The sequence below is a fragment of the Loxodonta africana genome, chromosome X (assembly GCF_030014295.1).
Source record: "Loxodonta africana isolate mLoxAfr1 chromosome X, mLoxAfr1.hap2, whole genome shotgun sequence".
Classification (NCBI taxonomy): domain Eukaryota; kingdom Metazoa; phylum Chordata; class Mammalia; order Proboscidea; family Elephantidae; genus Loxodonta; species Loxodonta africana.
This window is the reverse complement of record NC_087369.1, coordinates 133,886,820-133,901,343: the sequence shown is the minus strand read 5'-3', so window position 1 is coordinate 133,901,343 and position 14,524 is coordinate 133,886,820. Positions and strand designations below refer to the sequence as shown.

Sequence of the window (14,524 nt, the reverse complement as noted above, 5' to 3'; positions counted from 1 at the left end):
AAAACACAGCTCAGATTATTTCATTCCTTTCGAAAAACTCTTAATAATTTTCATTGCCTCTTGAATAAAGTCCAGCCTCCTTCCTGTAATAGTTAATCATTTACAGTCTTGTCTTCCCTTAAAAATCTCCTAAAGTCAAAGACTAGTCTTATCCATTCTCCAGCATCTCAGTAACTTCAAACCCAGGGCTCACTCAAGTTAAGATTCACTTATCAAATAAACAAAAGGATGCCACCAATAGGAAAAGAAAGACTTGGGGTTAAAAATGCCATTAGATGTTTTAATTAGGAAGTCATTGGTGACATTCTAGGGAGGAAATTAAATGATATAATGGGGATAACTTCTCTAGTGAAAAGAAGAAGAGAGAAGGCAACTGGAGGGATAGTAGGGTTTGACTTTGCCAGAAACTGTGTACTTCAGCATTTGAAATGGGGGATGTCAAATGTGGAGATATGTGGTTAAGGGTTTGCAGGTTGTACTTTCTAGCCGTAGCCAAGCATCTCTGTACTGATGTTCTCAAGGATTGTCTCAGAGTATTGGAAGGTAGCAGGTCAAGCTGCTCCCTCAAAAACTCTGCTTCCTTGCTTTTTCTTAAGCCATTGGCCTAGTAGCCCCAGTCTTCTAGAAGGCAGATTAATGCTAAGGAGTGTCCTGGCAGCTCTGTAGGAATTCACTAAGTGCCCCAAATTTTCAGGCTCCATTCCTGAGGAACTCACAGTGTCCATATCAATTAGCTGGCAGTGCTCTGAGTCCCCAAAATGGTCTTTTATGCAATGGAAGTGGCAGTAAGCCAGGATCAGCTCCCCCAGTGACAAACCATGTGCTCAAATCCCCAGTGTTCATAGACCCATGCACTTTTTAGAGAGGTCTGGCACTGAAGCTTCAGCCATCAAATTGGAACTCTGCAGAACAGGAATTGCCTCCAGGATTATACCAAGAGCTGAAATTCTTTCAAGCCATACTCTCTTCTCTGCTATTCTCCTTCTTCCTGTATGTTTCCCTCCTAATAGATAAATTTGTTGAGTGCTTATACTGTGCCTGCCATTGTATGCTTTACATGCGTAATTTTGTTTTATCCCCACAAAACACTCGGAGATACAGGTACAGTTATTGTTCCCATTTTACATATGAAGAGACTGAGGCTTAGACCAGTTAACTGAGGCATAGAGCTCCTTAATGGCAGAGTACTTGGAAAAGCTGGGGTTTGACACCAGTGCCAACAATCACTACACAATGATGCTTCCCTTTGAGTTCCTTGGAACACAGGAGCCATTCTCAGTAGAATTACGAGCAAGGAAATTGCACTAGAGGAAGTATAGAATTCCGAGATGTTAAAATATTATTCACTTGGGAAGTGAGAGTCATAGTATTCCTTCCCTCTTCTTAATTTTAATTATGTCACTGTTCATATTGTTTCAGTATCGCATACAAGGTACAAGCATTTTGGAGATTAGTTTTGCAGAGACTCATCAAAGTTCCCCAACTTTAACATCAACTTTCTGCCTCTTCACTCCGTTGCCACTTCAACCCCATCTGTGTTGGTCCCAGTCCTTAAGCTAAGCAAAAATATGCTTGGAGTTCTCCCACAGATACTCATTCTCATAGGAATATAATGAAGCAGTGCCAGTTCATTGTCTTCTACGCCTATTGTCCAATTTCCTTTAAGGCCAATATAATTACATTAGTATTCTTCCTAATTCTCTTTTTCCTTTCCCTCCAAGTTACTCAAATAAGATCCAGTTTTCTTCATTCCCTTCCCTCTTTTCTCTAATGCGGATTCTAAATGAACTGCAGAAAGATGCATGACCTCATTTATCAGACTATTCCCATATTTCTTTGACTCATGAAGAGGAGGACTAGCCCCTCCTCTTCTTTCTCTCTGTCACACACACACAGTTCTCCTTATTAATTGCTCTTTGAGTTAATTGCCAGAGACACTTTCAGCTGGAACATGATGGTCTCTTATGTAGTTGGGACTCTGGCAAGAGAACAGTCACTTAGTTAGGGTAGACTCGTCAATTTGGCACTAGAATTTTTCAGATGTAGGTTAGATAGGAACCAAGTGGCACTGACTCAAAGATACTGCTTGTCACTGAGCTCACATGCCCTCCTTGATGTTAGCTGTTGATTCGTCTGTAGTTTGTTTCTAACTATCAGGTGTAGTTGCCACTATTCTTCTGCAGCAATAAGCTATTTAGTTCATTCTCCAGCTTCCGTCAAAGTCTAGCCCTTTCACTTCATGATGACTGACGTGAGAATAAAGTGGAAATATGTCAGGACTTTCAGCCAGTTCGAAGTGGTTCAGTCATGGCCAATGGGAGTGTACACGTTACATAGCAACCAAATCTCTTGAGCATTGGCTTTTGCCCCAAGTAGGAAACAGGCAGCAGGCAGTGGTACCCGCACCTAGATGGCAGCCATAGATGGCAGCCGACCATAGCTTTGAATGTGTGTTGCTCTCCACAGTCCTGCCAATAATCCAATCTCCCACATCAGGCTCCTGAGAGATTCCTGATGCTGGAGATTGGATTATTGGCAGAACTGTGGAAAGCGACACACATTTAAAGCAGCATGGTGACCACCATCTTTGAGGAGGGCACTGCTGCCTGTTTCCTACTCGGGGTCAAAAGCCTACACTCAAGAGATTTGGTTGCTATGCAATGTTTACACTGCCCTTGTTTCCACTGGCCATGACTGAACCACTTCAAACTGGTTTGAAGCCCTGAAATATGTACATTTTCTTATTCCCTGGCCATGGTCTGAAAGTTGAAGGAAGAACTATCTGAAAGAAGGTTTTTAAGAGGATGCCTGTCCAGTTCTGAAGGAAGGCCTGTACCCATCTCATAGAATTCTTCACCAGCTTTTACAGCCACACCCATGTCAATAACCTCTCCTATGAATTTTCCCATCTTTAGGGCTTTTTTTTAGTGGGTTTTAGGGCTCTTATGAGTAAATCACTCAGAAACCAACCGTTTCTAATGAGTTTGATTTTAGGTTGGGGTTTTCCAACAATATCTTTAATTTAGGAGGGAGGTAGTAGTCATTGATGTTGCTCTTCTCCCACCATCATCACTGCCATTTTCCTCCCCAGGGACACAACAGTCATCAGCCACTCTCCTAACACCAGCTATGACACAGCACTAGAAGCTCGCATCCAGAAGGAGGAAGAAGAAATCTTGATGGCCAACAAGCGTTGCCTTGACATGGAGGGCAGGTAACATGCCAATCTCGACCCTGATGGATATGGGAAGTTGGTATAGAGACCAGATATATCAGTAGGAAGGGACAGGCATCTTTATTCATAACTGTGAAACCTGATAATGCTGCCTTCCTCCACCTCCTCCACCCCTGCCAGCCTCTTACTTAGGGTTTATGATATGATGACCTTTACCTTGAGTATACCCACCAACTGTGGATTTCCAAGTAGGGCTGCTTTCCCCTTGGCCTTGCCAGTTGCTTTCCATCCACCCTCTGCCAGACCTGAATTGTTGATATCTGCACTCTGGAGAATTCTTTTCTAGCACTGCACCTCAGCCCTGTGATACTGCAGAATGCTTCATAAAAGAACACCTACTCAGACTGGGAGGTAGGGCACCTGATGTCTTCTATAAACTCATGATCATTTACTTATACCTAAAGGTTGTGGCTCATTCACAGAAGTTTTCACTTTCTTACTGAACACATTATCTCTGTTGACACAGATCCTTCATCACAGCACCCACTACATAGGTTTACTCTCTCATGTATACAGCCTTTCTTTTAACCCATACTCTACTTTGACTTCTTAACATTTAAACAGTAACTTCTGGAGGCTCTGCTATTTCCATTTGTGTGAGCAGAAAGGCATTTGAAAAACTTTAGCACAGCATCCCTTTCCCTGCAATTCAGAAATAAGTAGACTAACCCTTAATCAATACAGACAATGGGAGCTGAAGTCCATGGAAGTAGTGCAACCAGAACATGGTGGTGGCAACAAGGTGTTTATAATAAAGTTTTCTTTTTTTTTTTTTTTGTCTTTGGCTCCTAGGATTAAGACCCTCCATGCCCAGATTATTGAGAAGGATGCCATGATCAAGGTACTCCAGCAGCGTTCCCGGAAGGAGCCAAGTAAGACAGAGCAGTTGTCATCCATGCGTCCAGCTAAGTCTCTGATGTCCATTTCCAATGCTGGATCAGGCCTGCTCTCCCACTCTTCCACCCTGACTGGCACCCCCATCATGGAAGAGAAGCGTGATGATAAGAACTGGAAGGGGAGCCTAGGTAATGACAGTAAATAAGGAAGAGTATAGTGACAAGTTTAAAGAGAGCCGTGACTTACATAAGTGCTCACACAGCCAGGAAAAGGGATGATGGCCCAGGTTATAGAGAGGAAGATATGACAGACTGAGAGACTAGCTGCACATTAAAGAGCTCCTCTACTCAGTGAAGTCTCACTGAGAAAACATTGGTTGAAGCCAAGGTATTAGAAGATAGAATTCTGAGTTCTATTTGGGTGGCAGGGAAGATAACAACTTCAATTTCCTTTAAAAAATTATGATTTGGCCTTTTCCACATGGGGATACTTTGTCCAAAGCCCATGTGGCCTTCATGTTATTCAAAATTCCAAAATTACAGCTTCTTCTATGCTCCTTCCTCCCACGCAATAGGAGGACCCAGAGTTCTAGCTAAGCTAAATGTAGCTGGGTGGCAAGTTTTTGTTACCAGAATGTTCTGAGATGAGAACAGAATATACTTTTTCCATTCCATTTTTATCCATTCCTTCCTCTCTAATCAAAACCCCAGAAGTATTGTGAATGCCATAAGGCATAGGCATATTTTTAGAGCCTGAGGGAGCAGGTTATACCTACCTATCTACCTATCTATCTAGATCTATCATCTATGTATCTTCTGTCTGTCATCTCTCTATCTAATCTATCTATCTATCTAACCTAATTGATCATTGTAGGTGTAGATACAAAACCCAGTGCTGTTGAGTCAATTACAAATCATAGCGACCCTATAGGAGAGTAGAACTGCCCCACAGAGTTTCCAAGGAGCGCCTGGCAGATTCAAACCGCCAGCCCCTTTGGTTAGCAGCCATAGCACTTAACCACTATGCAACCAGGGTTTCCAGGTATAGATATAGATAGATACATTAGCTCTTCTTGTTGCTTATTGATCCTCTGACACTTGCAGTGTTCTTCGGTTAGAGTAGGCACTTTGGGGACGTGGTCATGGGTTAGAACCTGAGATCATGTTGGTATTACCACATTCATTTATGACCACAAACTTCTTTCTACCTCTCTGTTAATGTATGGTATTGGTTATAAGTAGAACTGAGTAGAAGAATTCTGATAGCTCTGTGGAAATCAGTCACCATTGGAAAAATAAATCAAAATAGCTATACAGGACATTAAAGGTTTAATAAGTTGTACTCAAAGTTGGAAAACCTGGCAGCATAGTGGTTAAGTGCTACAGCTGCTAATCAAGGAGTCGGTAGTTCAAATCCACCAGGCCCTCCTTGGAAACTCTATGGGGCAGTTCTGCTCTGTCTTATAGGGTCGCTATGAGTCGGAATCGACTCGATGGCACTAGGTGTTTTAGGTACTCAAAGTTGGAGAATGAGGACCAGAAGGGGTCTTCTAAGTCTGAAAGAAACTTTTAGCATTGGTGGAGGTATCTGACGAACTGATTCTTGAGTTTTCTAGAGGCAAAAAAGAAGGAAGAATTCAGACCCATTCAAATGTCTGCTGAACTGCTGTGTCCCCTTCACCACCAAGTACATAAAGAGGAAGAGATAATCAGATGTGTGTATTTGAATAGCCTATTGTTTTCTTTTTTTCTAAATTTTATTTATTTTGTTGTTGTTGAGAATATGCACAGCAAAACATAAACCAATTCAACAGTTTTTTTTTTTTTGTTCTTCTCAGGTTTACTATTTCTCAAGATCTTATAGTAGTGGTCTTATACAATATTTGTCCTTTTGCCTCTGACTAATTTCGCTCAGCATAATGCCTTCCAGGTTCCTCCATGTTATGAAATGTTTCACAGATTCGTCACTGTTCTTTATCGATGCGTAGTATTCCATTGTGTGAATATACCACAATTTATTTACCCATTCATCCGTTGATGGGCACCTTGGTTGCTTCCAACTTTTTGCTATTGTAAACAGAGCTGCAATAAACATGGGTGTGCATATATCTGTTTGTATGAAGGCTCTTGTATCTCTAGGGTATATTCCTAGGAGTGGGATTTCTGGGTTGTATGGTAGTTCTATTTCTAACTGTTTAAGATAACGCCAGATAGATTTCCAAAGTGGTTGTACCATTTTACATTCCCACCAGCAGTGTATGAGAGTTCCAATCTCTCCGCAGCCTCTCCAACATTTATTATTTTGTGTTTTTTTGGATTAATGCCAGCCTTGTTGGAGTGAGATGGAATCTCATCGTAGTTTTAATTTGCATTTCTCTAATGGCTAATGATCGAGAGCATTTTGTCATGTATCTGTTGGCTGCCTGAATATCTTCCTTAGTGAAATGTGTGTTCATATCCTTTGCCCACTTCTTGATTGGGTCAACAGTTTTTACATGTACTATTTATTGACATTGATTACATTCCTCGAGTTTTACACCCATTCTCACCCTCCTTTTCTGAGTTGTTCCTCCCTCGTGAATAAATTCACTGCCCCCAAGGTTCCTATCTAATCTTTCGAGTTGCTGTTGTCAGTTTGATCCCATATAGATAGTTCTTTAAAGAGCATAATGCTCAAGGCAGGCCTTTTTTATTAGTAAAGCTAAATTATTGTTTGGTTTTAAGATGGCTTCAGGGGATATTTTTTATTTAAGGTTTAAAAGTTATCTCAGGGCTATAGTTTCAGGGGTTCATCCAACCTCCATGGTTCCAGAAGGTCTAGAGACCATGAGAATTTGAAATTCTGTTCTGCATTTTCCTCCTTTTGATCAGGATTATTCTATGGAATCTTTGATAAAAATGTTTGGTCATAGTAGCTGGGCACCATCTAGTTATTCTAGTCTCATGGCAAAGGGGACAATTGTTCATGGAAGCAATTAGTCACACATTCCATATCCTCCTCCTATTCCTGACTCTTCTTCTTCGTCTGTTGCTTCAGGTGAATAGAGACCAATTGTTGTGCCTGGGATGGCCACATGTAAGCTTTTAAGACCCCAGGCACTACATAACAAATTTGGAGGTAGAACAGAAGCACCAAACACATTATTAGACCAGTTAACTGGAATGTTCCATAAAACCATGACCCTAAACCTCCAAACTAAGTGTCTTAGTTATCTAGTGTTGCTATAACAAAAATACTACAAGTAGATAGTTTTAACAAACAGAAATTTATTCTCTCACAATTTAGGAAACTAGAAATACGAGTTCAGGATGCCAGCTCCAGGGGAAGGCTTTCTCCCTCTGTTGGCTTTCGGGGAAAGTCCTTGGTATCAACCTTCTCATGGCCTAGGAGCTTCTCAGCACAGGGACCCCGGGTTCAAAGAGCATGCTCTGCAACTGGCTCTTCTTATCTTGGTGGTAATGAGGTCCCTCTACTCTTTGCTCACTTCTCTCTTTCATATCTCAAAAGAGATTAACTCAAAATACAACCTAGTCCTGTAGATTGTGTCCTGCTTCATTAACATAATTGCCTCTAATCCTACCTCATTAACATCATAAAGGTTAGGACTGAACTACACATAGGATAATTACATCAGATCACAAAATAGAGGACAACCACACAATACAGGGAGACATGGCCTAGCCAAGTTGACACACATTTTGGGGGGACACAATTCAATCCATAACACCGAGGAACCAAATCCCATGATGTGTTTAGTAGTACATAAGCAACCTCAGCAGCTACCATTTGTGTGTGTGTGTCATTGTTGTAAATGTATCTATCACACAACTTTGCCAATTCAACTTTTGACAGGTGTACAACTTATTGACAGTAATTACATAATCGATTGAGCAACCCTACCCTTAATGCAATTTTTCCATCATCGTTAACCCCTCTTTTCCCTCTCCCTCCCACACCTGGTAACCACTAATAAACTTTGGTCTATATACATTTGCCTTTTTATGCCTTTTTTTTTTTTAATATAAGCGAGGTCATACAATATTTGTCCTTTTGTGCTAAGCTTATTTTGCTCAGCATAGTGTCTTCAAGCTCCATCCATACTGTAGCAAGTATCAAGTCTTCATTTCTCCTACTGGCTGAGTAGTATTCCATTTTATGTATGTACCACATTTTGTTTATCTGTTCGTCTGTTGATGGGTATTTAGGTTGTTTCCATCTTTTGGGTATTGTGAATAGTGGTACAATGTTAGTACAAGTGTCTGTTTGAGTCTCTACTTTCAAGTCTTTTGGATATATACCTAGGAGAGGAATTTCTGGGTCATATGGTAATTTTGGAAACCTTGGTGGCGTAGTGGTTAAGTGCTATGGCTGCTAACCAAAGGGTTGGCAGTTTGAATCTGCCAGGAGCTCCTTGGAAACTCTACGGGGCAGTTCTACTCTGTCCTATAGGGTTGCTATGAGTCGGAATTGACTCGACAGCACTGGGTTTGGTTTTGGGTTTTTTTTATGGTAGTTTTATTTTAAATTGTTTTGAGAAACTGCCACACTGTTTTCCACATTGCTGTACCATTTTGTACTCCCATCAGCAATGGATAAGGGTTCCAATTTCTCCACATCCTAGCCAACATTTGGTATTTTCTGTTGTTGTTGTTTTTTATCTTAGCCATCCTAAAAACCAGACCCAGTGCCTAGCTATCCTAGCGGGAGTGAAATGGTATCTCATTGTGGTTTTGATTTGCATCTCTGATGGCTAATGATGCTGAGCATCTTTTCATGTGTTTGGTGGCTATTTCAGTGTCCTCTTTCATGAAATGTATATTCAAGTCCTTTGTCCTTTTTATAAGTGGGTTATTTGTCTTTTTGTCGTTAAGTTGTCAAAGTCTTATATATACTTTGGTTATTAGATCCTTGTCAAATATGTGGTTTCCAGAGACATTGTTCCAGTCAGTAGCTTGTCTTTTCACTTTTTTGGTAAAGTTTTTTGATGAACAGAAATTTTTAATTCTTATGAGGTCCCGTTTATTTATTTTGTCTTTTGCTTTTTGGGCTTTTTAAAATTATATTAGATAATCCATTGTTGAAAGCTAGGCTTGACAGTGTTGTCCCTGCTTGTTCTTCTGAGAATTTCATGGTTTTAGTTTGCATATTTAGGTCCTTAATCCATTTTAAATTTGTTTTACGGTATGATGTGAAGCATGGATTCTGTGTCATTATTCTGCATGTGGAAAATCAATTTTTCCAGCACCGTTTATTGGAGAGACTCTTCTTTCCCCATCGAATGGACTTAGCACCCTTGTCAAAAATCAGTTCACCATAAATGTGTGGGTTTATTTCTGAACTCTCAATTCTATTGCATTTTTCTATGTGTCTAATGTTATACCAGTACCAGGCTGTTTTGATTACTGTAGCTCTATAAAAAATGCTTTAAAATCAGGAAGCGTGAGTCCTCTTGCTTTGTTCTTCTCTTTCTACATTGTTTTAGCTATTCGCGGCCTCTTGCTATTCATTATAAAGTTGAGGATTGCTTTTTCTATTTTTGTGAAGAAGGCTGTTGGAATTTGGAATTTCATTGAATCTATAGATCGTTTCGGGTAGTATTGACATCTTAACAATATTAACTCTTCCAATCCATGAACATGGAACATCTTTCCATTTATTTAAGTCTGCTTTAATCTCTTTCAGCGCTGTTTTATAGTTTTTATATTATAAGTCCTCAATGTCCTGATTACATTTATTCCTAGGTATTTTATTCTCTTAAATGTTATTGTAAATGGAATTTTTCCCTAATTTCACTTTCAGCTTTCTCATTGCTGGTGTAGAGAAACCCAACTGATTTTTGTTTGTTGATCTTGTACCTTGCAACTTTGCTAAATCCCTGTATTAGTCCTAGAAGTTTTCTTGTGGACCTTTTGGAATTTTCTGATCATATCATCTGCAAATAGAGATAATTTTACTTCTTATTGAGTCTGGATACCTTTTATTTCTTTTTCTTGTCTTATTGCACTGGCTAGGACTTCTAATACAATATCGAATAGAAGTGGTGAGAGTGGGCACCCTTGTATTGTTTCCAATTATAAAGAGAGAAAGCTCTCAGTCTTTCTCCGTTAAGTATAATGTTGGCTGTTGGCTTTTCATATATAAAAAATATATACCCTGAATCATATTGAGGAATTTCCCTTCTATTCCAAACTTCTTTAGGGTTTTCATCAAGAAAGGGTGTTGGATTTTATCAAATGCTTTTTCTATATCTGTAGAGATCATCATATGGTTCTTTTTCTTGGTTCTATTGATATGCTGTATTACATTAACTGATTTTCCAATGTTGAAACACCCCTGCATTCCTGGAATAAATCTCATTTGATCATGGTGTATAACTCTTTTAATATGCTGTCAGATTATTTTCACTAGTATTTTGTTGAGGATGTTTGCACCTGTGTTCATAAGTAATATTGGTCTGTAGTTTTCTTGTGTCTTTGTCTGGTGTGGGTATCATGGTTATGTTTAATTCTTTTGGAAGAGTTTAAGCATTGTTGGTGTCAGTCTAGCTAAAAGTTTGTCAGTATGCTAAACGTTTGGGTAGAATTCCCCAGTGAAGCCATCCGGTCCAGGACTTTTTTTGTTGGGAAGCTTTTGATCACTGATTCCATCTCTTCACTTGTTATGAGTCTGTTGAGACTTTCTATTTCATCTTGAGTCAGTTTGAGTAGGTTGTGTGCTTCTAAGAATTTGTCCATTTCATCTAGGTTATCCAGTTGTTGCCATATGGTTGTTCATAAAATTCTGTCGTATTTCTCTTTATTTCTAACAGATCAGTTGTAATGCCCCCTCTTTCATTTTTATTTTGGTTACTTGCATCTTTTCTTTTCTTCATCAGTCTAGCTAAAGGTTTGTCAATTTTACTGATCTTTTCAAAAACCAACTTCTGGTTTTATTTCTTCTCTATTGTTTTTCTCTTTTCAATTTTATTTATTTTTCCTTTGATCTTTGTTATAGGTGGATTTAGGCTTAGTTTGCTCTTCTCTTTCTAGTTCCTGGAGTTGTCAAGTTAGGCTGTTCATTTGGGATCTTTCTTCTTTTTTTATGTAGGCATTTGTTACAAAAAATTTCCCTCTGAGTGCTGTCTTTGCTGTATCTTATAAATTTTGGAATGTTGTGCTTTCATTTTCATTTGACTCTGAGAAATTCGTGATTTCTCCCTTGACTCATTGGTAGTTTAATAATGTGTTGTTTAATTTCCATATATTTATTTTGCAGGGTTTTTTTTTCTGTTACTGATTTCTAGCTTCACTCCATTATGATCAGAGAAAACATTTTGTATGATTTCAATCTTTTTAAAATTTATCAAGACTTGCTTTGTGACCTAAAATGTGGTGTATTGTGGAGAATGATCCATGAGCAGTGGAGTAGAATGTATATTGTTCTGTTTTGGGGTGGAGTGTTCTACATATGTCTGTTAAGTCTAGTTGGCTTATAATGTCATTCAGGTCCTCTGTTTCCTTGTTGACCTTCTGTCTAGATGTTTTGTCCAACATTGAAAGTGGTGTATTGAAGCCTCTGCTTACCATTTCCTCTACATCTCTGTGATAGCTCCTTCTCCCTCCATGGTTTAATTGGGGTTCGAAAATTCCAGATCTCGTTTTTCAACTTTCAATCTCTCCCAGACACACGAGAGAACATGCTGTGATAAATCTGTCCACTAGCGGGCATTGCCACTCAGTTGAGATATCACATACTAATCAATCTGTTCAACAGGGGCATAGTCCCCTCTCTCTGATTATTACTCCCTTCCCTTCTCTGTTTCTGCAATCATGTGTTTAGTCAGAAAACCCATACCCAGTGAGCCCCCTTTGAAGCTGGGCGTTACCTCCAGCTGTGCCTGAAGTTTCCTTTCCTGCTTTGTGGGGGCTGCTTATATCTGAACTGACATTCAGGGGAAGCACAGGCAGACTTTCTTCCGATTCAGAAGGAGGAGGGAGTGACACTCCCCAGAATGACCTCTGAGAGATCTGTCTTGTTAGTTTCAGAGCTCCAGTGTCCCTGTGGTAGTTGGCATAGCAGTCTCCACTTAGGTGACCTACTCCCTGACTCCACTGTAAGGAACCTTTTGTAGGAGTTCTTATCAGTCCAGCAGCCAGCAGTTACTGGTTGGGGGAAGGATAGTCAGACTCTGAGCAGACCCTCAGGGAGGTTTGCCTTGTTGCTCTCAGAGCCCATTCTGTAGTACGTTGGCTGTGGGTGTAGCCTCCACTCAGGATGCGTGCTTCCTACCACACAGCAGCCTTAGTCGCCAGTCCTCAGTTCCAACTATAAGGGGAAGCAGACAGATCCAAACGGATCTCCTGGGAGGTCTGTCCTGTTGGTTTCAGTGGCCTGGGCTATGGGGTGCACAGGGAGGCAGGTAGAGTGCAGATTATTGGAGCAGACTCCACTGCAGATGCCTTCTGTAGCAGCTTATAACAGCCTGGCAACCAACAATTACCAGGTGGGGGAGGGGGTGTCATGCTCTGCTCAGATCCCTATGGAGGTCTGTCTTATTGCTAACAGAGATCCCCTGGTAGATTATTAGCTGTGAGTGTAGCCTCCGCTCAAGACTCCTTCCTAACATACAGCAGCTTCTCAGTGCTAACTGGAAGTGGGGGCAGACTAACTCCAATTGACCCCCAGGGAAGTTTGTCCTGTTGGTTTCAATGGCCAGAGCTATGGGGTGCAAAAGGGGCAGGTAAAGTGCTGACTATGGGAGCAGACTCCACTGCAGGGCCCTTCTGCAGCAATTCACAGCAGACCTGCAGTTGACAGTGTCTGGGCAGAGGAGGGGCTTTCATGCTCACAGTGGACCTCCAGGTAGGCCTGCCTTGTTGCTATCAGAGCCCTCCCTGTAATATGTTCGCTGTGGGTTTTTCCTCCACTAAAAATGCCTGTTTCTTAGCACACAGCAGCCTCAGTCAGCAGTCCCCAGCACTGACTAAAAGGGGGAGCAGACAGACCAGAACTGACTCCCTAGGATGTCTGTCCTGTTGGTTTCAGAGGGCTGAGCCATGCGAGTGCACAGGGAGGTAGGCAGAGTGACTGAGAGCAGTCTCCACTGCATGGACCTTCTGTAGCAATTTGCAGTAGGCTTGCAACAGACAGTGTCCAGATGGGGGAGGTGCTGGCACACTCCAAAAGAACCCCTGGGGAGGTCTGCGTTGTTGATTTTAGGGCAGAAGCTTTGGGTCCTGTCTCTTTATACAGGTAGGGACTGCGGCAGTTAGGGAAACAGGCTCTTTTTCTGGGGCCGCTATTCCAGTTCACAGCAGTAGGAGGGGCAGGGATGATGGGAGAAGTGATTTTCCTACCGTATGTGACTCGTTGATATGTTGTTCCTGCCTGTCTGTAGTTACCAGCTACATTCCTCTGCTCCCCAATTCAGAGTCTCTCAAAGATTCAGAGTCCGTCAAAGCTGAGCACCATTTCCTTGTATTTCTTGTTGTATTTGTGGGGGAGGATCAGAACAATGGTTTGTTTATGCTGCCATCTTCCCAGAATGAACCTATTGTTTTCTAACCTCTTTCTTTTATTTGTAGGTATTCTCCTGGGTGGAGACTACCGTGCTGAGTCTGTCCCTTCCACACCCTCACCTGTGCCTCCCTCAACTCCCCTGCTTTCAGCTCACTCCAAGACAGGCAGCCGAGACTGCAGCACCCAAACTGAACGTGGAACGGACCCGAACAAAACTGCAGCTGTTGCTCCAGTCTCTGTTCCTGCTCCAGTTGCTGCTGCTGCCACTGCTGCCACCATCACTGCCAACGCTGCCACCAACACTGCCACCGCTGCCACCAACACCACCACCATGGTAGCTGCTGCTCCAGCTGCTGTTGCTGCCTCTGCTGCTCCAGCTACTGCTGCTGCTGCCCCATCTCCAGCAACTGCTGCTGCTATTGTTGCTGCTGTTTCTCCAGCTGCTGCTGCTCAGATTCCAATTTCTGCCTCTGCTGTTTCTGCTGCTGCTGTTGCTCCTGCTACTGCTGCTGCTGCTGCTGCTGCTGCTGCTGCTGCTGCTGCTGCTGCTGTTCAGGTTGCTCCAGCTGCCCCGGCTCCGGTTCCACCTCCAGCTCCAACTTCGGTTCCGGCTTCAGCACCGGCTCAGGCTTCTGCTCCGGCTCAGACTCAGGCACCAGCTCCAGCTCCGACTGCGGCTCCTATTCCAGCTCCAGCTCCAACTCCAGCTTTGGCTCAGGCTGAGGCTTCTGCAAGTCCAGCTGCCGGCTCTACACCACGTCGTTTATCTGTACCAAGTTTGACCTGCAATCCGGACAAGACAGGTACAAATTCTCTGTACCAGTTAGCTTTTGTTCTGCCCTCATATGCAGATTTGTTTGTTGGTCCCTGATTTTTAGACAGAGTTGGTCTTGTGGAGTGAGTCTTTCATGTTCCAAAAGGGATTAATTAGAAGAGATAGGGAAGAGAGTCTGT

General features: G+C 41.9%; 1 protein-coding gene across 1 annotated transcript in view; it reads left to right on the top strand.

Moving 5' to 3' along the window:
* Positions 1 to 14,524, top strand: part of AMOT (angiomotin) — an 83,446-nt gene that overhangs the window by 64,447 nt on the left and 4,475 nt on the right. The window contains exons 11-13 of the mRNA XM_023553901.2: positions 3,092 to 3,214; positions 4,028 to 4,260; positions 13,636 to 14,373. Coding sequence (XP_023409669.2) covers positions 3,092 to 3,214; positions 4,028 to 4,260; positions 13,636 to 14,373 — 1,094 coding nt within the window. The remainder of the gene's footprint in view (positions 1 to 3,091; positions 3,215 to 4,027; positions 4,261 to 13,635; positions 14,374 to 14,524) is intronic.